Source organism: Lichenostomus cassidix, chromosome 1Aa (genome assembly GCF_008360975.1).
Source record: "Lichenostomus cassidix isolate B80296 chromosome 1Aa, HeHo_3.0, whole genome shotgun sequence".
In the NCBI taxonomy this organism is placed as follows: domain Eukaryota; kingdom Metazoa; phylum Chordata; class Aves; order Passeriformes; family Meliphagidae; genus Lichenostomus; species Lichenostomus cassidix.
Window position 1 is genome coordinate 14,051,901 of NC_139480.1, and position 27,478 is coordinate 14,079,378.

Here is a 27,478-nt window from a genome sequence, read left to right on the forward strand (position 1 = left end):
TTAATTTTAGTAGTATTAAAACCAGTCCTTATTTTGCTTCGTACCTGAATATCCCTGGAGACAATTACAGACTAGTTGTGCAGACTGGGAATCCTGGTAACAGGAATGTGCAAAATACCTATTGCTTGTAGGTGCCCCGGGGCACATGCATGGGCGGCAGGGTTCTCCATCCAGAGGATTTCCATAATAGCCATCCATGCACCTGCCAAAGCAGTCAACACAAAGCAGGACAAATCACCAAGTGCTCCATGCAAGTGAATCAATTTATATATGTGTGTATATATTTAAATGAATATTTCAGGTCATTGTAATGCTATCTCCACCAATTGATGTAGCTATGTCAAGCTTTGAATGTGTTCTAAAATAGAAAATCAGAGCTGCATTCTCAAAATCTGGAGCAAAAAGAAAAAGACATATGTTTTCCTTTCAAGGAATGTTTGTGAAGACTTTCAGTTACTCTGGAACAATTTTAATCTAAATGATTATGATATGGCATATCACACATACTCTGCATAGACAGCTAAATGCTGCCATGTAAAAATTCTGTATATTTGCCTATCAGCACATATATTCATCTGTTTCCATACAGACACACACAGAGTGGTTGACATGACGTTAAAAAGTGCTGGCACAGGCAAAAAAAGCAATGATTCATTAAGAGCACTCAGAGAATACTGCATATTTTAGATGCAACGTATGTATTGAGCCATGCTCTGTCGACATGGTTTGCAAACCTGGGGTAATGGCCCTTTTGAGGTGCTGCTGGCTGTGCTGTTACCCAGACTGGAGGGGCTTTCAGAGCTCCCTGGGGGCTCAGCCATCCTATCCACCACCACTGCCTCTGCATACCAACCCCCTGTGGTCCTGCAGCTGAAGCAACGCAGCAACTTCTGAAGCATCCTCAGTCTTTGATCTGCCTTACTACGGCAAATGGGAACACAATTCTCCATATGTATACAGGCAAGGCTAAAAGACTTGGCTGTCTGATTATCCTCCCCCTGGGTAGGATAATCTAGAGATCCTGCAGAGACACAGGGTAACAAGCATTTCAGTTTCCCATTTTTGATCTGTTTGCCATCAACAAGTACAATGGCCAAAGATGGTATTGTCTAAAAGCACTGCAAGAAAAACTCAGCAGGTTTCACAGGGAAATTCTCTTAAAAGTGAACGACAAGGTACAATCCAGCCAAAGCAAAGCAAACAAAGGTAATGTTGATGTCCCTGTTGGACTGTGATACTGCTGCCAGTGTACAGGATAAAAAAGAGGAGCACTGTTCTGAATGGAGCTGGGAAAAGTAATTTGCTGGTCATATGGAACTAATACAACCAGCAAACAGGGCATGTTTACTTAAGCTTGTCAGAGGTAATTGCAGGTATTAAAATGAGTATTCAGCATGAGGTTAGCCTCTTGGCTAACCTCATGCTGAATTTTAAATTTGAAAGCAGGCAATTTGAAAGCTGGCAGGAGTCAGTTTATCTCACATGCAGCACTTTGTGCATGTCTCCAAGCATGCAGTGCCATGGCCTCCATGTCTCAGATACCTTCTTGCAGGGAGCCAACTGCAATGCTGAGTGCATGCCCTGCCTGCAGTACACCCACAGGCATTGCATGTACATTCCCACATGCATTTGCCAAAAAAACAGGTACCTGACATTCAGCATGCAGGCCCAGTTTCATCCTGGTTTAGGTACGTGTTTCCTGTTAAGGTCATTGATGCATTTGTAGGCCCCCAGCTACACTGGCATTTTGGAGAGCACAAGTGTGTGGGGGGCTTTGCAGCACCGCCCATTGACTGACCTTTCACAGTGGCTTCCAGCTGTAAACCCACGGCAGTTGAGGCACACTCCAGTCACAGGGTCACAAAACTCCGCACGGCCATTACAGGGGCAAGGACGGCAGTGGGGAAATCCAAAGTACCCTGCCAGGCACCGGCTGCAGCGCTGGCCATCCACCTCCCCGCGGCAGGAGCACTGCCCTGTCACCTGGTCACACAGCGTGCTCAGCGAGCCTTGCGGGTGACACTCGCATGCTAGAAAACACCGAAAACAAAGCTGTGTCCTTAAAGTATTCCTGCCAACCCATCTCATCGCTGACACTGCTCAATAGCAGCCAAGCAGCAGGGGTGGAAAATTCATTATTCATGGAAAAAAATTTTATATTGCTTCACATATAATCTCGGATTCAAAGACCTCAAAACTGGGGAACGTATGAAGAGCCAGCTAGTGCTACTGGTAGAGGTGCTGGCTGCCTAGCACTCACCGTAGCAGCCATGGAGGCCGAAGCCATAGCTGCCCGCAGAGCAGGTGTCACAGCAGCGTCCCACGACGTTGGCTTTGCACTGACACTGGCCCCCCAGTTTACTACAGTTGGCATTCAGCGACCCTTGGGGATTGCACTTACATGCTGGCAAGGGGAAAGAAAATCAAAACAGGTTTGGTTGTCAAAGAGTGTTACTGTTCTCGTCAACTTGCAGGTTTCACACTTTAAAACAGGCAGGAAAGAGATTGATTATTCTTATCAGGAGTTCACTAACCTGATGATGGCCATAGTTTAGATCATTTGATAGTGTAGCATCAATGGTGATAGTTTATCAGGCACCAGCACAAGTCTTGGTGTTGCAGTTGCCACATTCAAGGCACTGCCTTCAGAACGCATTTGGGGTAGGACAGAAAGGGAGTAGCAAAATGTAGATGGAGATATCCTGAAGTCTAGAAAGGTTTGCTATAAATCTGCATCTAGCTGGAGCACTGGACATGACCTGCAAGCTGCACTTAGTCTACATCTGTGTATTGTTTGTTTCTTCCTGGACACCTTGGACTAACTTGTTGAGTAATGCTCTGCTAATTCACAGAGGATGTTTGCCCAGGATGCTCTGGAAAGCACGAGGAAACCAAAGTGCCACATTTCACTGGGAGGATCTCATCATTTTAGGAATCAGGTTAATGGGGAGTTAGCACAGCCCAAGCCTAAATGAGGGGTTCACTGGTTCCACAGCCGTTACCTCATCACCTGATATTGGAGTGAGGCATTAATCCTTCTAAAAATCACCCAATCCAAGCAGATGCTATCACTTTGGAGGCATTGCTGCTAGGCTCCCTTCAAGGAGCTGGCTACCAAAGTTGTCCAGAAAGGCCTCTCCTCTTACTGGAAGTGCAGAGAAGCTCCATTTCTTTGGCCCAGGCACCTGGGAAATTCCCTGAGCCACTGAGTCCAGCTAATCTCTTCATGGTGGATCCTGGAGGCTGCCTAGGAACTTCAAACCCCACCTGCCACTGCCTACTTGCTTGAACATCAACATTCTTGGTGAATCTCTTCCAGTACATCAACTTATGTGCCATTGTGCCTGGAGTCTTACCAAGGGATCCAGCTGGCCTACAGCATCTGGAGAGAGAGCTTAGAAACTTCTCTGTCATTTCACAGCAGCCAGAAAAGTAGGAAAGTTACTACCTTGGGCATATGGTAAAGGCATCTGATTCAAAAGCTCTTCAGAAGACACAAAATCACTGCCATGGTCCCTGTCATGCTCTCCACAAGGCCGATCAGGAGTGATGAACTCTGAGATTCATGCCACCCAGAGGTGTTTGCGGCATGCTCAGTGTTCAGCAGTATGTACCCTGTGCATCCTTCCATGCATACCACATGCTGACCAGCTTCACTTCTACTCACCGTGTGCTGGGAGCTCTACAGTCACCATATCCTACAAACTCAAGGGAAAACTAGCAACTGCCCAAAAGAGCTGCCTGTGCAGGCTCGGCCTTACCGACGGCGCCGTTGTGAATTCGGGCTGACAAGCTCACTATGAGCCGCGCACATGCTTCGGGCAGGACATGAGGCCCAACTTCAGATGCAATTTCAATACAGTGATACTTCTGGTACTCATCTAAATCCTTTTCACTGCATAAGTTCTCCACGGAGCCAATTCTGGGAATAAGTCCAAGCTTTGTCGTTAAGAGAGAAAATATTTTTGCTTAGATATATTGAAAACCAGAATTTCCCACATTCTCTTAATGCGCTTTCCATTGCAATAACAGAGGCCTGGAGCACTGCGTCTCCAAATCTGCAGTTGTGCCATTCTGTCTTCTAAATTCACATTTATTCTGAAGGTCCAGACATTCCCTGAGTTCTTCAAATAAGAGAGACTGTGTATAAAAAATAAAATTATAAGACCTCAGATATATGCTCAGAACTGGTCTTGCCATGCTGTTTTAGTGACTCCAAAAGCAGTATCTGGCCAAAATTTTTACTTGCATTACTGCAATAGAGAAAAATCAGCTGAAGGTTCTATGTCCAAGTATAGCCAGCCCTTGTCAGGTCCAGTTCTACAGAAATAATTGAGAAATGGACCTAAAAATATTTTTCTCAAGAGAAGGACCCAAAACTAACACCCAGTTCCTGACTTGATAGAAACTTGGGAAATATCTGGACCCGATTCCCAGGAAGTACACGACTAATATTACTTTTCTGATGTCATCTTTAAAAATATCCATGATTGCGACAAATTAGAGCTATTTTAAAAAGCCTAACTGATGAGGAGCTGTACAAATTTATATCCATAACCACAGCATCTTGTCAGCATATATGGACTGTGTTGATGATAAATGAGCAACAGATAGAGATACATAGTCTGACTATCAACATAAGCAACAAGTATGACTTGATAAATTGCTCCATGAAAATTAAATCAGATACAAGTCTGCCTTTCCATACAAAAACAAACACAGTGCCAATGGAGATAAGCAGAAGCTGAATTTCTATTAAAACACACTATAAATTACTTAAAAGTACTTCTAATAAGTCTGTGTAAAAAAAAATCACAATGTATAAATACAACCTCAAGGGATTTGTGACAGGACAGAACTACTCACTGAGTCAATCAAGATGAATGATTTCATGTTTTTGTCAGAGGCAGAGAGCTGAGAAAAATACACATCCACAGAATATTCTGTTCCTGGCTCCAGGCAGACTGGAGTTTGCAGAATTGCAATCCTGTTTAGCAGAAATGAAGCACAGTTATAGCCAGGAGTCAGGACAAGTCAAGTTTATGGGATGTTGTGAGCTCTCCCTTCCCTCTGTGCCTGCAAACTAATGCCTGCAGCCTGGAGCAAATCCTGCTGCTGTGAGGAGCACACCCAGCCCCATGCTTTCAGGCTTTGGGAAAGATGCAGGACTTCTGACGGATGATTCACCAAGTGCAATTTAAATATGGAGAGATTAAACTGAAAATGGCAGGTTTTACTACTTCAAGCAAAGGGGTTTGCAACTCACTCTTGATAGTCATGCTTTCCTGTCCCTATTTGATCAAGACTTTGGTCACATCCTCTTAGCCTCTCTCTATTCTTTACATAGGTCCAAGCTGAAAAGCTGGCTTTAAAAATAGGCGAGGAAAGAGACTTTAAGTCAACATTTCTTTTCTGTACTGAAGTAGCTGCAGTTGGATCTTCACCAAAGCAATGACCAGCCCCAACTGAATCTCAGGCTGCTCTCCTGGGTTTGGCAAACCTTTGCCAGACTAAGGGCTGGGGTATCAGGCTCTTCCTTAGAGCCTGATGCCCCAGTAGTATTGTGGTGTCCCAGCAACAGAAAAGGCCAGACATGTTTCTGATATTCCCACTTTCCTACACATTTGTTGCTCTGCAGTGCTTCAATAAAGAATTTGTACACAGATAATCTACAGGCAAAAAGACAGGTACAGTCAGACCTCTTGGTAGCTGGGAGAGGCAACTCATGTGGCTCCTGTGAAAGGATTTTGTTTTTGCAGCGTTGACCTGACAAGATACCAGCAGGCTGGATGGCAACCCTTGCAAGCCAATCTTCCAAGAGCTATAAACAAAAGACAAAAATTATGGTTACATTTTGTATCTGAAAAACCTTTGTGAGGGTTACTGAAAGCCATCTGAATGTTTGCACACTGCAGTGACAAAACAGATTTTCTCTTTATTCTTTACAGCACTAAAAAACAATGTTATTTGTGAAAAATTCATTGTATTTGCAACGGCTAATGAAAAGCAGAGACGGAAATGGGACCTCAGCTGGTTCAAATGGAAAGAGCTCTGTTAGAGTCATTGGAGTTGTTTCTTTTCTTAGCACAGTGTTATTCTGGAGATATCCTTTGTTAGCTGCCTTCTCACACATCTAATAAGAAGTAATAAACATAAAAGACTTTGTAACAAATGTATTTAAAGCCCAACTCTTCAATCCTTCGAAAAAGCTACCTCAAAACAGCCCATTGAAAAATTGTTCCCTTGTTTTAAGACACTGGGAGAATTTTTTTGCGTCAGAGTGACAGTCAGAGAACAGAATACAATAGCAGGAAAATCTTTAGTTTTGAGACTGTCCCAGAGAATTGCAAAAGAGTAAGGCGCATATAAAAGCTGGTACCAATAAAACACTTGCTTGTGTTTTTGAAGACATGGGTGAGGACCTGAGTTTAACCAGATTTGGACTAACAGATTTCACTAGACATGTCTTCATCATTGAGAAATATTTTCCAGGCAAAAAATAGTAATTTGGCTATTTTCCTACAATTTTCACACATCCCAGTGTCTAGCTGGAAAAACTAGCTGGAAGCTGGATGCCTGCAAAAGCCATGGATAAATATCTACTTAGATCACTCCTGCCTGTGCACATTTTACTCCCCAAAAATCCCAGCTAGGAGTATAGGATGCTTATCTAAAAGGAACTGCATTTTCCATGTGTTTGATTTATGGTAAAAGTCCAGTCCAAGAAAAGGTGCCAAAAAGAAACATTCAGAAGATGAAATCTTGGTTGATGCTCAGAAAATACTTGTAGTGCTGATTTTTCATATTTGAGTGGAAAGGGTTAAGGGGGTCAGTAGAGGATGTATTACTTGGTTGGTAACTGGGTGGAAAGAGAAGCAATTTTAATTTTAAATATAAAGAATAGGACAAATTGCTCATCCTATTAATAACAAAACAGATCCTGCATCTATCACAACATCAAGACATGCAAGACATCACAAGTACCTCAGGCTCATAACGAATTGTGATATCAAAGTCCATAGCAAAGGGAATGTTGTTGATGGCAAATCTCAGCCCAGCTCCGCTGGGAACACGGGCAAAGCCATGTCCTGTCCATGTGACAGCCCGACCAGCGCTGGGCTGCCGCAACACCACCGCTGAAACCGAGTCCTGTCCAAACTGCATTGCACCCTGCAAAGACACATTGACATTTTCAACAACACACAGAGTCAAGCTACAAAAGAAAACAAACTCAGAAGAAAGAAAGGAAATATTTTTACCACATTGTTTACTTATTTTAGCCATCACTCTCATTTTCTGAACAAGCTCGAGGTCAATAATCTAAGACCTCTCCCAAAGGTAGGATGTTTAGGGTCGCAACTAAAGAAAAGCTTCCTGTAGCTTTGCAGCAACAGCAATAAGAGAGACTAGAATAACCCACTCACCTCTGAATATCTGGCATCTCCAAACATGCACATTGCAAACCTTAAACTGAGTAAGCCTGATTTCATACATGGCTGGACTTTTCATCATAAGCTGAACACATAAATATCAATACTTAAAATTGCAGAGCAAAAATATTTAAAAGCAAAGCAAACCTGTCAGTGTAAATAATAAAATGTCCAACCCAATGTTGTACCAAAATAATTGATTATTTTGTGTCAGGATTGTAACGTCTAAGACTGTGAACCCATGTGCTCAGACATTTCTTTGCCCTTTGTTACAAAATAAAATTTTATTATTTGGTGTAAACTTAAGCTACTACTCAAGTACTAATTTACCTGTTCCAATCCAGATTTTCTTACAGTTCGTTTCTTGTTCCTGTTTAACACAATCTTTCCATTTTCAATCATGAACTCATAGCCTTTCTTCTGGAAGTAGATGTCACACCTTGGAAGAGTGCTTGGCTGAACCTATGAAGTAATAAAGGAGGAGCAGCACTGTCTCAACAACATTGAAGGGTGGTATGCAACTAAATGAAAATCCACATTCTTAAAACAAGCTCTATTCTCTGCTGGGGGAAACTCTAAACTACGGCCCAGCAGCTGCTGGAAACTTTTTTTCCTCACTCCCTTAAAATTAACTTGCACTTTTCCCTCATAAGCTATGTCCCAGACATCTGTTTTCCATTTAATTATTGGACTGTAGGATGATTACTGGTTGTGATTATAGCTAAATATTTGGGGATGCAACCTGCAAATAAGCATTTTATTATTATTACGTATCTATAGTTTCTGTACAACATGCCAGAGAAGAAATGTTAGTAAAAGCATAGATAGAGGAAGGGATGCATTCCAGGCTTGCACTCAGCATGGGGGACAACTGCCCCCATGTTGGAAGGTGGAAAAAAAAACCCCAATTAATTTTTCTAAAAGCATTACAGATGGATGCCAAATTCTTGAGGAAATTGGGCTACAATCAATGCCTTTATATAAGGCAGCAGGAATTAGTCCAATGGAGCAGAGAGTAATTTGATTCTTCCCTTGTTGCAGATTCCCAGAAATAAAACATTTCATGAGAGCTATTGGCAACTCAAACACTTTCCTCTAATTTAAATAATTAAATTAATTTCTCTAATTCATGCTAGACCAGCCTGCACTTGACAAGCAGCAACGGCAGCTTTGCAGGTCGTACCACGTTGTAGTGACTGTCCCTTTTCAACAGCCACAGTTATGGAATAGTCATGTCCATGAAAAACAAAGATGAACTGAAGATGGTAAAGGAGCTTGTGTTGCATTTCCTGCTAAAGACTTGCTCCAGCTGCTCCCCAAGCAAAGGCTCTTCTCCTCAGCCTTAGTTCCTGTGTCACCACTGCAATGATCCCCTCTCACTAAAACACCTCAAACACCAAATACCTACCAAAGGTGCAGAGCCAGAAAGGGGCTTTGCATGCTCAGCTTCATAAATATAATAATCCAGGGGTAAAAAGAAGTATCCTGGAGCTGGTTCATTGCACTGGCGGCTCACGATGTTGGGCAGACATTTGCACTGACCATCCTTCAGTGAGCACCTATGGGAGGAGTTGGTAAAGGGAAGACATCAGTGTGGTACAGCTGAGTCCTCACAGCATGAGTGCAGCTCAGACCCACCCTTGTTCCATCTTTGCTTAATTCCATCCATTGCTGGATTGCCTGCATCACTAAACTTCTTCCTATCCCCCACCTCCTCTGTTTCTGATGATGGATTTGTTCAACGCTACTTTTCCATTACTTCAATGTCCATGACCTGCTTTGCCTGTCTCTGTTCCATACCTGAAGCTCTGATCCTTTTGTTTCCTGAGCATCTGTTACTGTCTATTCCAGTATCATTTATCTTTTTCTATAAGAATCTCTATATCACAATTCTTAATAAGCTGTCACCCACATTTATGGAGGCAGGATATGAGATCAAAAGGACCTTTGATGTGATATGGAATGTTTTTATATACTTACGCTCACATTTAACACACCATATGATTTACCTGTTCACAAGGAGCTGCTCTACAGCATGGGACTGTGTGCTCCTATGTCTGAAGTCTAACAGCAGTAGTGAAGACTCCTGCCCAACAGATTTCTGGAGGAGTCCAACTGAAACCAATCTTGCTTCTAAAATTATACATTTTAAATAGGAGCCAGGAAAAAAAATTCTATCATTTAAAGTAGATGTAGGAAGCTAAGTTAAAAATGTAACTTCTAACTTCCTTCTAATTTCTAATAATATTACGCCCTCTGGTTCTCTCAAGGCATACATTTTATGTTTTTTATTTTATATTATTTTATATTAAACACATCTCAATGTGTTTAATATAAATACACCTGATTCAAAGTTGGCTTCAAAGGAAATGGGTAAATCCCCTTATCACAAATAAATTTCCAAGATCTCCACCTGACTTTACACTATTTGTATATGATGAAATTCCATCTACATTCTGTTTTCTCATCTGTACTGTGACTGTATCAACCTAATCAGGAAATCCAGCCTAAAAGTTTACAAAAATTAAAACCGAGAAAGAACTTGAAGAACTTTAACTTACAAGTTATTCTGCGATCCACCAATATCACAGTCACATGGGGAACAGCCATACAAGCTGTTGCCAAGACCCCAGTATCCTACCTGGTGCAAAAAGAAAGATTCTTTTATGGCAAATATTTAAGTATGCAAAGCAAAGCAAAACTTGTTCTGCTGGATGAAGAATGCTCTGGAGCACTACTGTACTTGGCCATGGGAGATTGCTTCTCTTACCAGATAGCAGGGGTGCTCAGCCACTGCATGAGCCAGATATTTACCCACTTGTGCAAACAAATTGCTCTGTAAGCAGCAAAGATGGACTGAGGACATAATTTTGCATTTCCTTCCCTTCCTGGGAGTGCTCCTCCCACTGCCATTTGATTGCACAAAAGTTTGGGAGCAGTGAAAGAGAAGCAGACATGTCAATGCAAAATGGGAGCATACAGCTGTAAAATTATTTTGAATTTTGACTATTTACAACAGAAAACGGTTTACTTTTCTGGGAATGAATAGGTGTGAGATGGGTGAGGAGACTTCCAAAACCACATGTAGAAGCAATAACAAAAACTGGGTACGTACGAGGCATTTTTCACAGCGTTGCCCTGTGGTGAACCTCTGGCAGAGGCACTCTCCCGTGGTAGGATCACAGATGGAGAAGGGCAAACTGCCCAAGGGATCGCAGTTGCAGGCTGCAGGGACAGAAATGTGCAGTTATCCCTGCAGGCCCCAGTGACAGCAGCAGGACTGGCATTTACTTTAGATCTGGCATCAGCGTGCCAGGCAGTGTCCATCCTCCACACAGACACTGCAGATGAATGTGCCCTGGCACCCTCCAGCCCTCAGACTGCCCTTGGAAAATGGACTGTTTCCTTGGTGGGTCCCTCTCTGGGGGAGCAGAGGCACTGGCAGAACTCCTCTGCAGTGGTTTGCCATGTGCTGTGTGCTGATCTGCACTGCAGTCCTTGTGTGTGGCTGAGCACCTGGTGTGGGCATAACATGCTCACAAACCCTCAGTGCACCTGGGCAGGGGTGGGATGGGTTTTTCAGCAAGCTTCTCTCAGAGGAATGGTTGGCTGGAAGTTGTCATGGCAAGGCAGCAGCTCCTGTCATCTCAATCTCCCTTTTCAATTAAATTGCATGTTTAATTACCCTTCTATTGACAAAAGCCAGATCAGTTATAGTATACTATGCGTTCTGAAAGTGATTTGGTATATTTTCAGTCTTGGATGCTGCGGCAGAAATCTTAAATCACATTGATATTGAAATACAGTAGGCAACTACTAGTGTGTGGATCTGCGCATTAAGCTACCTCTATGTATAAAAATTCCTTTGGAAAGAAGACTAGAAGAGGTGATTTACATACCCTGGCAGCCCAGGGGGTCTCTGCTGCTCAGCCCGTAGTAGTTTGCCCTGCACTTGTCACAGCGAGTGCCCTCCACGTTCTCCTTGCACAGGCACCGTCCTGCCACCGTCCCCAGCGCGGGATCCGTGCGGCTCTCGCATGCGCCGTCGTGCAAGGTACCCTCTGGGTCACAGTTGCATGCTACAGACAGGGCCAAGGAAACACATAAAAAAAGCACATGTAGATGTAAGCATGAAAATGCAATTACAGAGCTGCCAGTAGTCTACCCTTGGCTCCTTAAGGACTTTTCATGCCAATCAATTGCTACAATTAAATTACACTCAGAGCATTTTATCTGTCATATGTTAATACTGAATTTAGGCCATCTTTCAGAAGAAGAGCTTTCATGTCTGAAAGACTATTTTTCTTGCATATGGCAGGTATCTAGCAAAAGTTATTTACTCCTCCTATCATTTTGCATCTCTTCTGTAGTCCCTGAAGGTCACAGAACCAACATCACTACTGCTATTCATATTTATATTGATGTTCAAGAAAGATCATAGCTCTGCTGGATTTCTAAGCTCAGTTTGGTGAAGAGTTGGAATATGCAGCTCTTTTTAGAAAGTTTGTTCGAGGATACTGTCATGCAGCAACTTTGTAAGGCAGTTTGGATGTTATAGGTTTGGAAACATTTTTACAACCACATGGACCTTTAAGCGTGGGGATGGCCATAGGGTTCAGAGCAAAGAGAACCAGAACAATCCTATTTTGAGTCATTTTTACAGAAGCTAAAAAGCGAAGCTTACGGAGGCACGCCTGAGGATCTGAGATGTCTTTGAGTGGATCCTGGTAAAAGAAACGCTTGCACTTGTCGCAGTGTTGCCCAGTGGTGTTGTCCTGACAGTCCTCACAAACCCCACCGCTGACCCCGCCGCTGGCCTGGTACACAGCCATGTCAAAGTGGCACCTGCTGGAGTGGCTGTTGCAGTTACAACCTGAAACCAAAACAGTGGGGTATTTCACACCATGACTCCAATTGTGGTCTGGCCACCATTGCTGTCTACTCTTAACACAGGGCTACTGGTTACTTGCATGGTTTCAGTGCCCAGCAAGATTATTCAGGCCTCGTGTGTTATATCTGTGGGAAAACATTCAGACAGAACTGTGTCCTAAACTTGGAAATGCAAGTGAGTGTGCCTGATATGCAGTGGGGAACACTGCTCTGCTGAAGAAAGCTCTAGCTGAATATTTCTTACAGATCCTAATACATTATTCTTGCATATACTACATTACTCATTATTGTGGAAATAAATGATTTAGCCTTGTCTAAATTCTTTCACTCACATGAAAAACATTGTGCAAATCAATGAATGATCTTTTTTGCAATAACTGCTTTTTCCTCTCTTTATTTTTTTTCTCTGTATGAAAAATGAGAACATGAAACAGCTCTTCCGCTTGTAGGACAACACAGCACCTGTGGACGCAGGAATCTGCTTTTCTGGATGAGGCATGAAAAAGTCTCCCTCCCAGAAATCTGGCCATCCCATTATCAGTTGGACTAGGATTGTGCTACACTCACTCCTGGCTATTAAAAAGGAAAATATCATGTTTGAGTTACGTTTGCAAGCATTATCTTGTGTCCCTTCAGCTGGCCTCCAGGGAGCATCATTGTAGAAATCTTTACATCTTTCACAAGACAAACCCTCAGTGTTATGGTGGCAGATACATCTCCCATGGACCTGTAATGTGGTGAGAACAGAGGGGAGATAAGGTGACAAGAGATGAGAGGAGAAATTTGTTTAAGGTATGTGAGCAAGATCGGCAAAATTCAAAGCTCTTTGGCTCCCTCAGCTGACATAATTTTCAATTGCTTGAGTAAAAGTTCTGGCGAATACCTTCAAACTTTAACCAAATAATTTTAAAGCCACTGAGCAACATTTAGAAAAAAATTACGCATACAGATATCAAAGAAGATGCCAGCATTTTAGATTCTCTCTCTCTCTCCCCCTACATGTCTTCATATTGAGATACATATTTTCCTGAAGAAAAAACTCTTGTTCCCAGAGGGAAAGAATTTGCAATCCCATTCCTGGAATTTTTAATAATCCATTTTTCATGGGTTAGCTTTGCATTATCAACTATTCTTTGTGCCAGTGTCTCCTCTCCTGCTGCAGAGCCCCCAGGCCCAGCTGGAGTGTGGAATGCACCCAACAAGTGGCCATTCAAGTCTGCACATGCCATAGGCTACTTACTGCATTACATTTGCACCATTACAGCTCTGGTATTTTGCTGCTATTAACATGTCTTGTCCCAGTTGCTTTTGAAACGCCACAGTAGTGCCAACAAAGACAGTTTCTGTGCATTCCAACCCAGGATTTAAAAGAATCTGCACTAAAACATTTAACAACTAGCAGTTGCAAATGGTCAATCCAAAGATTATCAGAGATCTTCCTTCCTCTCCCTCCCTCCATCTCTTTCTTCTCACAAAATACCAGTAAGAACTGCCATTTTTTGTAAACAGCATTGATGACACACCATCCCAGACTGATGGAAAACATCTCCCCGCAGGTGCTGCACAGAATCACACTGGCTAGCATGGCCATTGCAGAAGCAGCTGCCCCGCACAACCATCTCATAGATGGCATAGTAGTACTTCTCAAGGGGATCACTGTGCCTCCTCCCAAGCAGAGCATCGCCAAGGGTGTGCAGTTTAGTAAAATTGATCCTTAGGTTTGTCAATGTAATGAGCTCTGGAAGGAAAGAAGAGAGATCAAGAGCCCAAGCTCAGTCTAAAACGAACAGTATGAAATCTTCAGCTTGAATCAGTTATCCAAGAATTTTCCCACAGTGAAGAAATAATGAAAATGATCCAGTATTGGCCAAGACCAGTAATGCCTACAGTGCCAGGGCAAGGACTCACTCCTGGCACACACCTGAATAAGCATTAGCGTCCTGCTTGGTATGGCTCTGCTTTTTCCCAGCCAATGCCTTCATGGGCTCATGTGTACCTCTGGGACTGCTTTCAAAAAGCAGTATGGATAGGGCCTGATCCCAGAAGCAAAGCCAGTTTAGCTACATGGGTGAACTCTGCAGAGCTTTGTCATTTGCCCCCAGGGCTAGAGAACAAGATTGGCCCATTTTATTTAGTAATACTATGTCTCCCTAAGATCTCCAGGTACCTAATTTTCAACATCATTGACTTACACCAGCTGAGCTGTTGACCCTTTCAGTTTACAAAACAAACAATACCAGCAAAGTATGGAGAAAAGCTGCAGTGTCCATACCTTGGATATAGGGCACATATGGATTTTCTATTTCAAAGCTGGGATCCAAAGCTTTTAAAACAACCTGCAAAACAAATTAATACAGTTCTAGAGATGAGATGAGTGGCCACCAAAAGGATCAAAAGACCTCTGCCCTTAGCAGACACAAAAAAGAGACCTTCAGCTCCATATAGGATCTGAACTCATACAAAAAGAGGCACTTGACAGTACCTCGCCTTCAGTGGAGGGCTCGATGTCTGAGTATCTTGAATCACAAACAACGTCTTCCACACTTTTTGCTGGACCAGAAGAGATGTTGGGAAAAGAAGCTGCACAATCATGTGCAAAATATCTAAACACTTTCCAGGTCTGACCAAAGTCGGTAGAGCGCTCAACCAGCATTGCTGCAGGCCGAAATGTCTGTAAGAAACATTTAAAGAATTCCCCAAGCAGGCAGTAATAAGACAGCTCAGTGGTTGTTATATTCACATTCTTCTTTGGAGGATGCTAAAATTTTGTGTTTGAGAACTTATAGGCTTGTTACAGGTACTGTGATGGTTAAATGATTCTCTGAAAAAGCTCATTAGACCCTCTCTGTAGCAGAAGGGAAGGGCAACATTTCATAGAGATACAAGATAACTTTCTGTGTAAGGAAGTTTACCATAACAATACAGAAATTTTTTAATGAAAAAAATTGTAATCATCTGGATCACAATAGATACCCATGAGCTGAACTAAATTGATAGAGCAATTGCAGTTCAGCCCTGTCCTAAACTTTTAGGGTTTAATTTTGCAAAGTATTTTTTCATCTTTAATTCTTGGATTTATAGAAAACAGGACCAGAAGGCATATGAATAGGAAGCTATTCAGTCTATCCTCTTCCCCTAAGGCAGGATCAGCTATAATTTAACCGTATTTGACAGGTGTTTATCTAACCTGTTCTTACAAACCTCTAAAGATGGAACTTTCATTGCCTCTCTAAGCAATTTATTCCTGTGGCTAAGTAATTAGTGTATAACATTACATAAAAGCTCTGGTAAAAGTTGTACCTTAAAGGTCAGGATAAGATGGCTGAACTGGAATAAAGTTTCTAGGTCCAATCTAATGCTGACATGGTCAATGCCTGAAAAGAGGACAAAAATGAAGTTCACAACACATACATTGAAGGGGTTGCTGAGACAGTTTTCCCATGGAGGATTTAAAGATGCCTTTTCCAGCAGAGCAGCTAGACCCTTTAGGGCATCCCCTGTGCACAAACATGTGCAGCTGGACCGCTCTGCGTGGGGGCATTACGATGTGCTGCCTTCCTGGGACTGTCACCAGCAATGCTGCATGTCACTGAGACTGCAGAGGGTGGCTAAAGGTCCTGCTCACATAATTTGGGCAGTAAACGACGGTCATGGTAGGATTCTGGGTTTGTGTGTTTCCATATCCAGTTAGGTCCATTTTTTTTAATCTGTTCAAATAGTTTACTTATTTCTAAGAAAGAAAAAGAGAACTAATAAAAATGAGGCATTTTCTTCATGCTGAACAGACCGCTAAATTGTTCTATACCGCCAGATGTGAAATTTGTCATGAGCAGAGCTACTGCACCAGGCATCTTCCAAAATTGCAAAACTCCACAAGTCACACATTCTCTGTAGAGAGTTGCAGGAACTCAGCTATATATCCCCACTGTTCACATCTGCATGCACCATCCCTGGACTCCTGCTGCCCAGATCAGATATGGTTTTGTTTCATCTCTTCATGAAAGCAACTTTGTGAAAGCCAATTACATAAAGAAATCTCACAGTAACAGTTTGCAGTAATATTTTATCTAAGAAACTTACCATTTTCTGACTGCCACCACTTTTTTTTCCTTTCAGGCTCAAATGTTGTGATAATATTTTCAACCATATGACTGTTGTGCTGGGTATAGGGATTATATGGGTATCTGGAATCACAGAGAAAGCACTTTTCTTCAGCCTAGAAAGCAAAATGAGCAGAATAAAAGCTTAGTTAGTTTCTTCACTAAAAATCAGGTGGATGTACATATATTTATGCCGTTGCAAGACTTGAACCTGTCTTGCTGCTTTGGGTGCCTGTGCTTTTAATCACTCAGCCTTTTCATATACAAGCCCAAGAAAATAATCATGTGCATGAAGCATGCACATAGTAAGTGTTGGTCCTGGTCTGCCAAATTACACTTTTTCAGTTGTGGAGAAAGGATCTCAGTAAGACCAGCTACAAGGAAAGTAGCTGGTTTGGGCTGACATCACCACTCTGACCACTGTCAGTGTATTTTGAAGCACAGGGAAACTGGGAAAGTTTAAAACCAATGCAAAGGAGGAAAATCAGGATATCAATAGGGTAAAAGGGTCTTGTTTTAAAATGTCACAAGCAGAAGATGAAGGTAGTAATGATTAACTAATATTGCAGTACAGAATCAGAGGCTTTGACAATGATGGCAAGGAACTCCTATTTTTAAATAAAGGAAGAGATATAAATTTACAGGTATGGTATAATTCATGTATTTTAAACATTGTAATTATGTATTATATTCAGTTATTCTATACAACAAGTTTGACAAGTGTATGAATGCACATTTTAGAAGATGAGAGAGAAATACAAAAGATACTCTGTCATCTCATTTCACAAAGCTATGGTAAAGAGAGCTCAGATTGTTGAAGCAGTTGGCAGGACTGCACACTCACTCTCTGCTTTATATAGACATACAATGGGACACTGGGGCAACTTATGTTTAAGGTTGCTCCATAAAAACCTGCTCCAAAGGACAAGCATGTGCATGTCCATACAAGTCATGTCTGGCAGATCCCATTTGCCTCTGAATTGCACAGCTTTATACTCTCCTCAACACTGAGTTCTGTCTTTTCCTTTCAAAACATGTGTAAGTAGGAAATCCAATCACTGAGCTAAAACCAACTTAAGCTACATTTTAAAGACAATAAGACATATTAAAGATTGAAAATGATTTGCAGTGCTTCCTTTCAAACACAAAGCAGTTGAATGCTATTTTTTTTTGCCATCTGAATCCCAACTAAATCCTGGCTCTTGGTAGCTTGCCATGTCGACTAATACCCACTTTCATGAGTCAGGTTTGCTCTTGCCATGAAGCCTGACACAGGTCATCAGGAGGGGAACTGGGGGAGGAAGAACTCTGATTTACAAGATGCAAGATGCAAAGCTTCCTGGCCTGCCTCCAGCAACGAATTCAAAATGTGCTGGTGAGAAAGCGAATTGAAAGTGAAGTGGGTCTCTGATGTGCTATAGGTGACACACACATTTAAGGCAAGCTGATGGAACAGAACACATCGCCAAAGTGTGTTTCTCTCTCGAGCTCTGCAAAGCAGCAGTTTGTAGTTTTCACCCTCTTCATGAGACAGCCACCAGGGGTCAAGATATGTTGAAGCAGCATTAAATCACAGGCAATATTGCAGATCAGCTGCTCCTTTTCACGAGTCTGTATTTATACAATTCAGAGGATAAGTACAGGCAAGTGAAAATATTAATTTTTTATTGCTCTTTGATCTCCCCCTAAAAATAAGAATAAAAGACAATCATCCAGCTTTAGGGCCAGAAAAATTATTCAGCCTATTTCAGCAAAGGAAAGAGATATTTACATTTTGCAGAAAACTGGATACAATTTTTCTTGCAACTTGGAGCAGTGCTTGGTTCCATGTCTGTACTTTATTCTGCAAATGTGTCACACCATTAAGCTAGAAGGTCATAAACTGTAATTACTTTCAACTGCTTATAAAATAAACTGTATTTTAACTTCCTCTTCAGCCTAAGCTGTTATTTAGTGAAAATATTTATGTTTGTGACAATTTATTAGCTCAGTGGGGCCAAGTCCTCCAGGATGTGCAACAGGGGAATCCTCATTTCTGCCTGGCACACCTTCCCTGCACCAAGTGGTCCCCCCCATCACTGCTGCCAGGGAGTGAGAGGCATCCCTCTGGTCAGCCACATTTTGGATCTGCCAACCCACCCACATGGCCAGAGACTGTGCTATAGCAGGAGGTCTTCCCTTTTCAGAGACAGTTTTCTGCTTTCAGCAACATTAGCCTCATTTCAGATCAAAAGAGAGGAGAAGGTATGTTGTGACTTTCTTAACAGGCTGCCTCAGGTCTTAACACCATATGGACATGTCCTCTGGAGAAGGTCCTGCAGCCAGTGGGACCCCACTTCCCCTGCACTCACACACAGACCCTGGGCTTCACCTCAGGGGCATGAATGGGAAGAGGACTTGCAGAGTGAAGCTCCTTCAGAAATCCCTGTGCTCAGTCCCTGTGCATCTCAGGGATGTTTCTCCCCCTTGAGTAGATACACATCACTGTGGAGGCTGTTTGCAGCCAAACCCTCCATATGTACTGCAGTGAGGCACAGCCTTCCACCAGACTTAATGTCACACTGTCTGATGATTATTCACACAACTCCCACAGGAACTTCCAAGTCTGGGCAAATTCCCTGTACAGAGGAGGATATGGTTAGTAAGAAGAGTCCAATTCATTAAAAAAGAAAGAGCAAACCAACCTCTAGGTAGCCTATAATGCAGTACTTCTGAGGGCTGTTCATCCCACAGGTTGATGAGGCTGTCAGTTGCTTGCTACGACCCTGGAGAAGGTCCCCAAGGGCTGGGTGGCAGGAGCCAGCATCACAGTCATGCTGTGCATGCTGGGCTCTTAACAGCACTGAGTGTAAAAGAAGGTCAAAGAAAGATTAAATTGTTTTGTATACCCAGCAGTATTCTCCAGACAAAATCAGTTAAATCCCAACACCAGCAGAAAATGAAATTATCCTTTGTCTGTACTCCTTTTGTCCTTAGTTATACATTTTTTTAAGAACTTTGGTAATGAACACACCTGCTGCAAAATAACCAGAAAAATATAGCTACCGTATTGCAAATCTATGCTAAAATTTAAATTTTCAGCACATTATTTTTCTTCAGTAAAAATGCCAATCTGCCACAAGCAATAATTTATTATGCTTCCCACCCTGATATACCCATTGCCAGCATTTCTACAAGAGAACAGTAAGCATTTCTGCAATAGAATAGTAAGCATTTCCATTGACTCTATGAGCAGAGCCAGATTTGAATTAATTCCACTTATTTCTGTTGATTTCCAAGTCATAATGGTGGAAATTGGACCAGGATTGGCATCAGGGGTCCCTCAGATTTTCTGTTAATTTGCAATGAATCCCTAGTCCAGTGTCAGATCCCATGGAAGGGTCAATAATAAATAAACAGGATAATTCTGAATTCTCTAAATAATTGTAGGATTTTTTGTTTGTTTTGCCTGAAACTACTTTCTTTCTAAGTATCTTCCCCATTATATTAAGACTTCCCTTTCAGGGCTTGTCCTTTTAAACATGTTCTGTCCTGAAACTGAAAAGGAATGGGTACCTTGAAGGCTTTATCTGTTCAGCTTTACTTGGCTCAACTTGTTAGAAAAGGCGCCGTTAAAAAAACCCAACAATTGATACATGAAGATCCACAGAACACTAGAAATTCAACTACAACAGTAAGAATACACCATTTTATAGCCAGATTTCAGCCAATGGCTCTGGCTATAATTCAGATGATGAGTGACACTTGACTCTTTAGGTGTAAAACAATGCCTATGTTTCATTAGCCTGCTCTTTTTATTTATACAAATCCATGCTCATTATTCATTAGCAGATGTTGATTGCCCCTCTCAAGACCTGAATCAGACTCAATTACAACATGTATGTTTTCTTGGTATTTAAAGGTTTCACATCACTCTTGGGACCTAGGCAGGAGAGTGGGGAATAAAGATTAACTGTCATGTGTTTCTCAAAAGATAATATTTCAAATTTGGCCTGAGTAACTGTAGCATCTATACTTACTGAGGTGTAACAGGATGGCCAGCAACAGCCTCATGCCTCCCCATCAAACTCTGACTGGTGCTGCTGCAAGAGAAGAACTGCTCCATCACTTGGTGATCTCTCTCACCAGGGCACCCCTTGCACACAGGTGTACCCAGACCCAGCCTTTAGTAAAGTGACAGAGATGTAATAAAAATACAAAGACTAAAAGCAAACCCTGGGTCTGACTTAGTTCTAGAAAGAATCTCTCATGATGAAAATTTTGGCACTGAAACTGGGATGAAAGCAGAGGAACACTTCATAAAGGCTTTCTGAGAAGACTGTGAAAACATATTCACAGTCGTCATATTAGTGTAAAATAAAACCAAAATGCTATCAGTGAAAATACTGTAGTATTCAAATACAAGCAACTTAATTCTAACTGGATTCAGTAGGGCTGTTTGCAGAGATCTAGTTATTTCTTTGGTGGTTCTTGTTTCCTTTCATTAACTTAAAACATAGTCAGAGGTCCTAATGAAAACCTCACTGAAAATGTCTGATGTCAGGTGCTATGAATTTAGTCAGAGACAAGATACAATAATTGCACCTTAAAGTGTAGTGAAGAAAAACAGGTAATGTCAGTATCAATGTAAAAGGCTCATACAGGGGAACCTCAGCATGAGCCCAAGGGAGGTTCCTTGTGGCATCCTTCCCCTTCCCACTTACCTGGAGAAAAGTGAGACTTGTCAACACAAAACTTCTGTTGGAAAAACAAAAGGCAGCCATGGGTAGAAAAGACAACCCAACATCCTGCCACCAAGCAGAACTCCCAAACCAAATCTGCCCCCATCTTTGCACCTTCCACGTCTTTCTCCACCTGTAGGCACCAGTGAGCTGGTGTGCCCTGAAGCAACTCCAGCTGCTGGGGAATCCCTGTATGAGCATGCCCCAAGTGTTGCTTCCCAGCTCTGTTCTTGTCCCTCACCTTCATATAGCCATCACTGTACTGAGTGAGCTAAAATGAAATATCCCCCCAGAGTAGTGGGAAATTAAAAAAAAAAAAAAATCAGATGTTACAGGCTCCATGTGGGCTTGGTGCACACAGCTCTATACAGAGCAGGACTCAACAGCTGTACCGAGATGAGTATTTCACAGGCAGGGAAAGCTAGCAAGGGTCATCAGGTTTTCATGCTGCTTCAGCTACTCTCACCTGCCACAACAACAGAGAGCCTGGCATGTGACATGGAGATGATGCTGGTGAGCATCCATGCAGCTCTGCCTGGCTCCCTGGCTACAGAGAGACAGGGCCACGGATCCACTGTCCAAGGCAAAATTGAGCAAATGTTTTCCTCCTGTGTTGGACTTAAAAATTTTATACTCTGTCAGAATAATGGACCGATTCAGAGATGATTTAAGCTGCAACCACTACGACAGCACTGCAGTGAAATGCAGGTATCCATGGTCAGTGATCTTAGCAGGTACACATCCCAGTTCATACCCTAGCACTGTGACATTCAATACCAATGATACTCTCTAAAACTGACTCAATTTTACAGAGAAACAGTGACCAGAAAAACCCCAACGTACTTTAGTTCCATGCTTAACAGGAAAATTAAATATTGAAGAGGTCTTACCTGTATTCCAGGCAGCCAAGTGTTGCAGCTGGGAATGAACAGACCTGCGTGAGGGAAGCAAGCAAAGGCATACCTGTGCACTTCAGCTGGGGAAGACAGCACGTCCCCCGAGGCACCAAGGTGTAGGTGAGAATGAGACCCAGCCTGCAACCTGTCAAAAGCTTGATTTGTGAACTCTTTCTGCTTCTGGCATCAGCAAATATATTCATTGAAAGACAATTGTGATGGGTTAAGTTCACGGCAGAAAAAGTTCATGCGACTGAAAACAGAAGGCTGGGATTCTTAAAGTGCTGGCAAACAACACCTTGTCTGTTGTTTAATTAAACATCTGTTCAGTTGGTCTGATTTGAAACCAAACATCAAAGTCTTTATAGCTACTTAACATCAGAAGTCTAGAGGCACTGCTTTATCTGAACATGGGCTAAAAAAGGATGACTCCTCACAGCAGGAGTATGAGTGGTCTGTAAGGGCTGATTTAAGGTTCTGAGGTGACTGTAAACATGCCTACCAGACAGATGTGATTACACTTGTGGACATACTAAGCCTACTTGGAAACAGTTCAAACTCTGGATCATCACCATGAACACTAGGTTTTTCTCAATTTAAAGCTGAAGACAACATGGCAACTTGAGTTATAGCTTTGCATTTCAGCACAAGCTTTGCCTGTGACTGTCCCTGGCAGCAAGCACGGGGCAGGGATTGATATGCGAAGTACAGTACGGTCATGGGCAACATGGTGATGGAGCAGCTCTGAAATGGTGTTCCCCTGCTCATGTGCAGAACTGGTCACTGTTTTCTGGTGTCTTTGTCAAAACCTGTGGCATTGTGATTCTAGTTTTCAGAAAGGCAGCTTGTCTGGATACAAAATTTTAGAGGTGATATATTTGTTATCAGTTCTCTGACTGCTTGTGAGGCTTAATTCATGACAGTCTGCCAAGTATCAGCACATCCTTAAACAGGAGGTTTTCTATATGAGCAAAATTTGTTTTATGAATTAATCACCGCCTTTTCTTTTGGTAGTTCCTATTCTTTCAGAAAAAAAAAAAGAAAGGTGTGTGTTCTTTAATCCTATTGCAATGCTCAGTACTAAATGTCCTCTGTCATTATTATGATTGTTAAGTCTAGCATAAATAATTCTTATATTTTTTGAAATTATTTTCCTCAAATGCATGTGGAAATTACTTGTGAGAGACTTTTTTCAGGCGGATTTAATCTGCATTTGCTTTGCACTCATGCATGATTAATTATTGTACAGATGGTTTATACTTAGTGGGTTTCAGTATTAGGAAAACAGACTAGATGATATATTAAGATAATAATTTTATTTTTTATGTGCAAGCAGTATGTCCAATGCTGCTTGAAAGAGAGACATATAACTGAAGAAAGTATTATTATTATGATGCTACTAAATTATAAAGTGGTTGACATTTTATTAACATATTTGGTGGGGAATTCAGAATTTGTTACAGAGAAGTTATGTGAGAAGTAAACATCAAGGAAGATTTATTTGCAGAATATAGCCAGTCCTGTGTTCTGATTTATGTAGGACCCCAAGCAAGAAGGAGGTTTTAAACTGCTTGAGGCAGAGATTAAGACACTTCTTGCTTCTTTAATCTCTGCACTGGTAAAGGATCTGGATTTATAATGCATCACTCATCCCATGCTGGCTGGAGGGTAGATAGCACTGGTGTGTGATTTTTCAAGTCATCACAGGTCCGAGGGTTGTCATTTCTTAGGCTCAAGGCATGTCCTCAACACACACAAAGGATGGGAACTGCTAGCATTGCAGCATATATTCCATTCACAGACACCAACCAGCAGCGAGAGAAGGGGCAGAAGCAGAGCCGCCGCTTTAAATTTTCAATTAGAAATAAAATTAATTGAGCCTAGAATTATTATTTCCAAGTCAAAAGTAAGTATTTAATCTAAACAAATTACTTGGGCTTCCTTTGTGTCAATGGAGAAAGACAGAGGGAACCCTACAGAGTCCATCCCACCATCTTCTATAGACACCCTAGAGGAATAAATCCCCTTTTGGAGGTATCTGCTGCTTACCTTCAGTTATGGGCAGCCCAGTTCCTTAGTTTAGGACAAATTCCTAAGTTTAGGACAAGTTCCTTTGTTAGGAGTGTATTTTAAGCAAATACACAGTACTGAGATGAATCCCTTCCATGGCCAAAATCTTAAATAAAATCTAATGGTCTGAAAATCAAAATGATCTTGCTACATTTACCTCTCCTCTCTTTTGTTTCTGCTTTCATCTCTTCAAGCGTATCTTATGCTTAGAGTGTAATTTTCTCAAAGGCAAAGACTACATTTTTTGTGTTTTTACATACTGGATGAATGTAGCACGGAATAAGAAAAACAGAATGAATTGTAACTTTATAATTAGGTAAGAGAGGGGTTTTTTTTAAGTAAATCTGATCAGAAGAGAGCTAAGGACAGCAGAGGGATATGCTACAGAGCTTAGGTGTGATGGGAGAGGAAGGCTACCCTACTCCTCAGCCTCCTCTCCTCCACATCCCACTGGCTGGGCTGCTCCTCCATTTTGTGCACCCTGGAGGAAACAGCTACTTTGAAACTTCTATTTAATAATTATTTTTAAAGAGGTTTTCCACAAAAGGATGTCAATGCTATTTATAATTATAGTCACAGAACCCTACAGTGCCCTTCACCTTTTGGGTGCAAGTTTGAAATCTTTGTTTTTTCCACCACAAACAAGAAATGCAGCTTCAACTCGAATATTAGATCCCTGGCAGGCACAGAGTTGCTGATAGTAGTAATCAACACTAAAGACTGTCCTGGTTTCAGCCAGGACAGGTTAATTTTGTGCAGTAATTGGGAGGGGATGTGACCAGGACCCTGATATTATTTGATACCAGCTCAGTCCATTGCAAGGGGCAGGAGGAGGGGACTCTCTCTCTCTTTCCTTCCAGTGGAATAAACATTGCAGGGGGAAGCCATCCAGCTTTGTTTATTTGTCCAAGGGTCTGTGGTGAGGATTTTTGCAGGTGAGTCACCCCCTCTTTGGCACACTTCTGTTATTCGTATTGTTGCTGTTACTGTTCATTTTCTTATCTCACTGCTGTTTCCAGTAAATTGTTCTTATCTCAGCCTGTGATCCTTGCCTTTTGTGCCTCCAGTTGGAAGGGTGGGGAAGGAGAAGCAACAGCATAGTTTTAGCAGGAGTACTAAATCAGAGAATAACATTCCTGAAGCACAACAAAAATTTTAAAATATCAGTGTGATTTTAAAATTGCTGGTCAAGCTATATATATTCAAGATAAAATGTTTCATGTTACTTCCTAAGGTCCTGACATTTCCCTCCTCATAGTGGGACTGGGAGGATGAGAAATCTGTCACCTACCTTGTTGCACTCTCATGTTAAGTTTACTCAGTGAGTTCAGGCAGTACAACTGGACAAGGCTGTTCCTAGGAACCTTCTCACATTAATAAACAAGGGCTTGAAATTTTTAATTTTTCATTGCTTTGCTGGCCTATTAATCAGAAATAGTTAATCTCTCTAAATTTAAGAGAAAAAAAAATATTGCACATGAAAGCATAGCAGAGAGGACTAGAAAGAAAAAAGGAATATGCTACTACAACATGAAATATGAAGCTTCTCACCAGAAAGCTTTTTCCACCACAGTATCTGTTAATAGGGCATAACAGCGCTCTTATTCTGCTAGTGATCTCTGTACTGCTGCAAATGCTAAGAAAAGATTGTCCTATTTTTATTTGTCCAAATTTGCGGCAATGTCCTGTTTTATGTCCCTATTATTAGATCTTCCATACATGTCAGTCTAAATTATCCTAAGTATTTTTCTCTAGGTTAAAGTAAATTCTTCTGCAAAGATTAGATTGCTGTTGTTTAGAAAATATTTTGAGCTCAGAAAATCCCTCTGGCTCCTGAGGAACCCCCGACCCACTGGCTTAGAAACCTTTTCTTATCAGAAACCTTTCACACTGTGGTCTGTTTGGGAACTCAGATGTCTGGGTGGTTGGTGGGGTTTTTTTTTCTTCTTTTTTTTTTTTTTGTTGGTTTTTGTTTTTGTTGTTTTTGTTTTGTGGTTTGTTTTTTTTTATTTGTTTGTTTGGGGGGGTTGGGGGGTGAATAAACAAAAATCAGAAGTCAAAACAGCACAATTTAAAGATGAATCAAAGGGAAAACAGTCAGTTTCCACAAGCTTCCCCAAAAAACCCTAGGAAATCGAGATCATCAGGTGGACAACCTGACAGACAGAAGGATGACAGCGTCAGTTTGAGCACTGCAAACAGGGGAGAGCTCATGTCCACTGGAGGACAACAGCAGTGAAAGCAGCAGAAGGAGCATCCACTGCAGAGGTACCAGAGCTCAGTGGTTAAAGTTCCCATGGAAGCCACTGGCTCTGGTCCTCCAGTCAGAAGCACAAAGTGAAATCAGCTTTTCCACCCTCCTGGGAAGCACCTGAACTACTGGTCTCTCAAATGAAAGAAATATGCTCTCATAGTTTCTCCTTACATTTTTACAAGAACTGCAAGTTTAAATATTATATTTCAGATCGACCTGGAATAAAGTAATTTTGCTTCATTTAAGTTCATATTGGTTAATAAAAGCGAGATGGACTGAAATCACTTTTCTTTCTCCTTACTTCATTGGCTGGAAGAAATGGTTTCTTTCTCACATAATCGGAAAAGTAAAAGTAGCACAAATCACTAGAAATCAGAAAAAGTACTTTTAGACTGAAATGAATAAATCTTCAGGAAGATGCAGAAGCTTCATAAAAGTCTGACTGTATGGTAAAATAACTAAGAAACCTGAAGTTACCAATACCTGTGACAAGCATGGTGTCTGGCTGTGTACCACTACAGCATCCTCATACAGCCCCTCTCCTGTGGTCACCCACGAGGTCTGTAGTTGAGGAACAGTGAGAACAGATCAGACAGGTGTCAGACAAACCTGAGCTCTTGGCAACACAAACAGCTAAACTGACATTTTGGAGATTCTTCATTTTCAGTTTCACACGAACTTTAACACAAAGGCTTCCAGAGGAATTGTTGGGAGCAGGGTGCTAATAATGCCAAGGCCATGGGTTCAATTCCCATAGAGGACATCCACTTAAAAGCTGGACTTAATGATCCTTCTGGGTCCCTTCTAAATCAGACTATTCTGAGATTCTGTGAAATCTACCAACATATACATGCTAATTACCTAAAAGTGTGACAGATGATGGCTGGCTGACTATCAGCTGTTTAATTTTAACTGTTTCTATTCTGTAACATCTGGAATCTGTACAAACACAGGAAGCATCACACAGAAGTCACAGATAAGTGAGAAGAATGATTAGATTTTCTCATGGACCCTAATGATATAACCAACATAACAGTAGCACAGACAGAACACTGCATGCTAGCAAGTTGGGAACTGGTAGATAGCTTTATATATATTTCCCACGATCAAGAATATA

At 41.7% G+C, this 27,478-nt stretch overlaps 1 protein-coding gene and 1 long non-coding RNA gene across 2 annotated transcripts in view; both read right to left on the reverse strand.

Moving 5' to 3' along the window:
- Window positions 1-19,231, reverse strand: part of LAMB4 (laminin subunit beta 4) — a 36,889-nt gene extending 17,658 nt beyond the window's left edge. The window contains exons 1-20 of the mRNA XM_085041076.1: window positions 19,105-19,231; window positions 16,401-16,536; window positions 15,621-15,694; window positions 14,803-14,991; window positions 14,593-14,656; window positions 13,844-14,058; window positions 12,927-13,047; window positions 12,115-12,303; window positions 11,330-11,509; window positions 10,546-10,655; window positions 9,992-10,071; window positions 8,839-8,989; window positions 7,761-7,892; window positions 6,985-7,170; window positions 5,700-5,821; window positions 4,867-4,987; window positions 3,762-3,939; window positions 2,261-2,404; window positions 1,799-2,030; window positions 45-202 (exon numbers count right to left, since the gene is read on the reverse strand). Of these exons, the coding sequence (XP_084897202.1) occupies window positions 45-202; window positions 1,799-2,030; window positions 2,261-2,404; window positions 3,762-3,939; window positions 4,867-4,987; window positions 5,700-5,821; window positions 6,985-7,170; window positions 7,761-7,892; window positions 8,839-8,989; window positions 9,992-10,071; window positions 10,546-10,655; window positions 11,330-11,509; window positions 12,115-12,303; window positions 12,927-13,047; window positions 13,844-14,058; window positions 14,593-14,656; window positions 14,803-14,991; window positions 15,621-15,694; window positions 16,401-16,536; window positions 19,105-19,146 (2,824 nt within the window). The 5' untranslated portion in view covers window positions 19,147-19,231. The remainder of the gene's footprint in view (window positions 1-44; window positions 203-1,798; window positions 2,031-2,260; window positions 2,405-3,761; window positions 3,940-4,866; window positions 4,988-5,699; window positions 5,822-6,984; window positions 7,171-7,760; window positions 7,893-8,838; window positions 8,990-9,991; window positions 10,072-10,545; window positions 10,656-11,329; window positions 11,510-12,114; window positions 12,304-12,926; window positions 13,048-13,843; window positions 14,059-14,592; window positions 14,657-14,802; window positions 14,992-15,620; window positions 15,695-16,400; window positions 16,537-19,104) is intronic.
- Window positions 19,232-22,037: 2,806 nt separating this feature from the next.
- On the reverse strand, window positions 22,038-26,913 carry LOC146443211 (uncharacterized). The gene is made up of 3 exons (XR_014855956.1): window positions 26,845-26,913; window positions 25,399-25,554; window positions 22,038-22,182 (listed from the first exon to the last, which is right to left on the reverse strand). It is a non-coding gene; the product is annotated as an uncharacterized LOC146443211 (long non-coding RNA).
- Window positions 26,914-27,478: the final 565 nt, after the last annotated feature.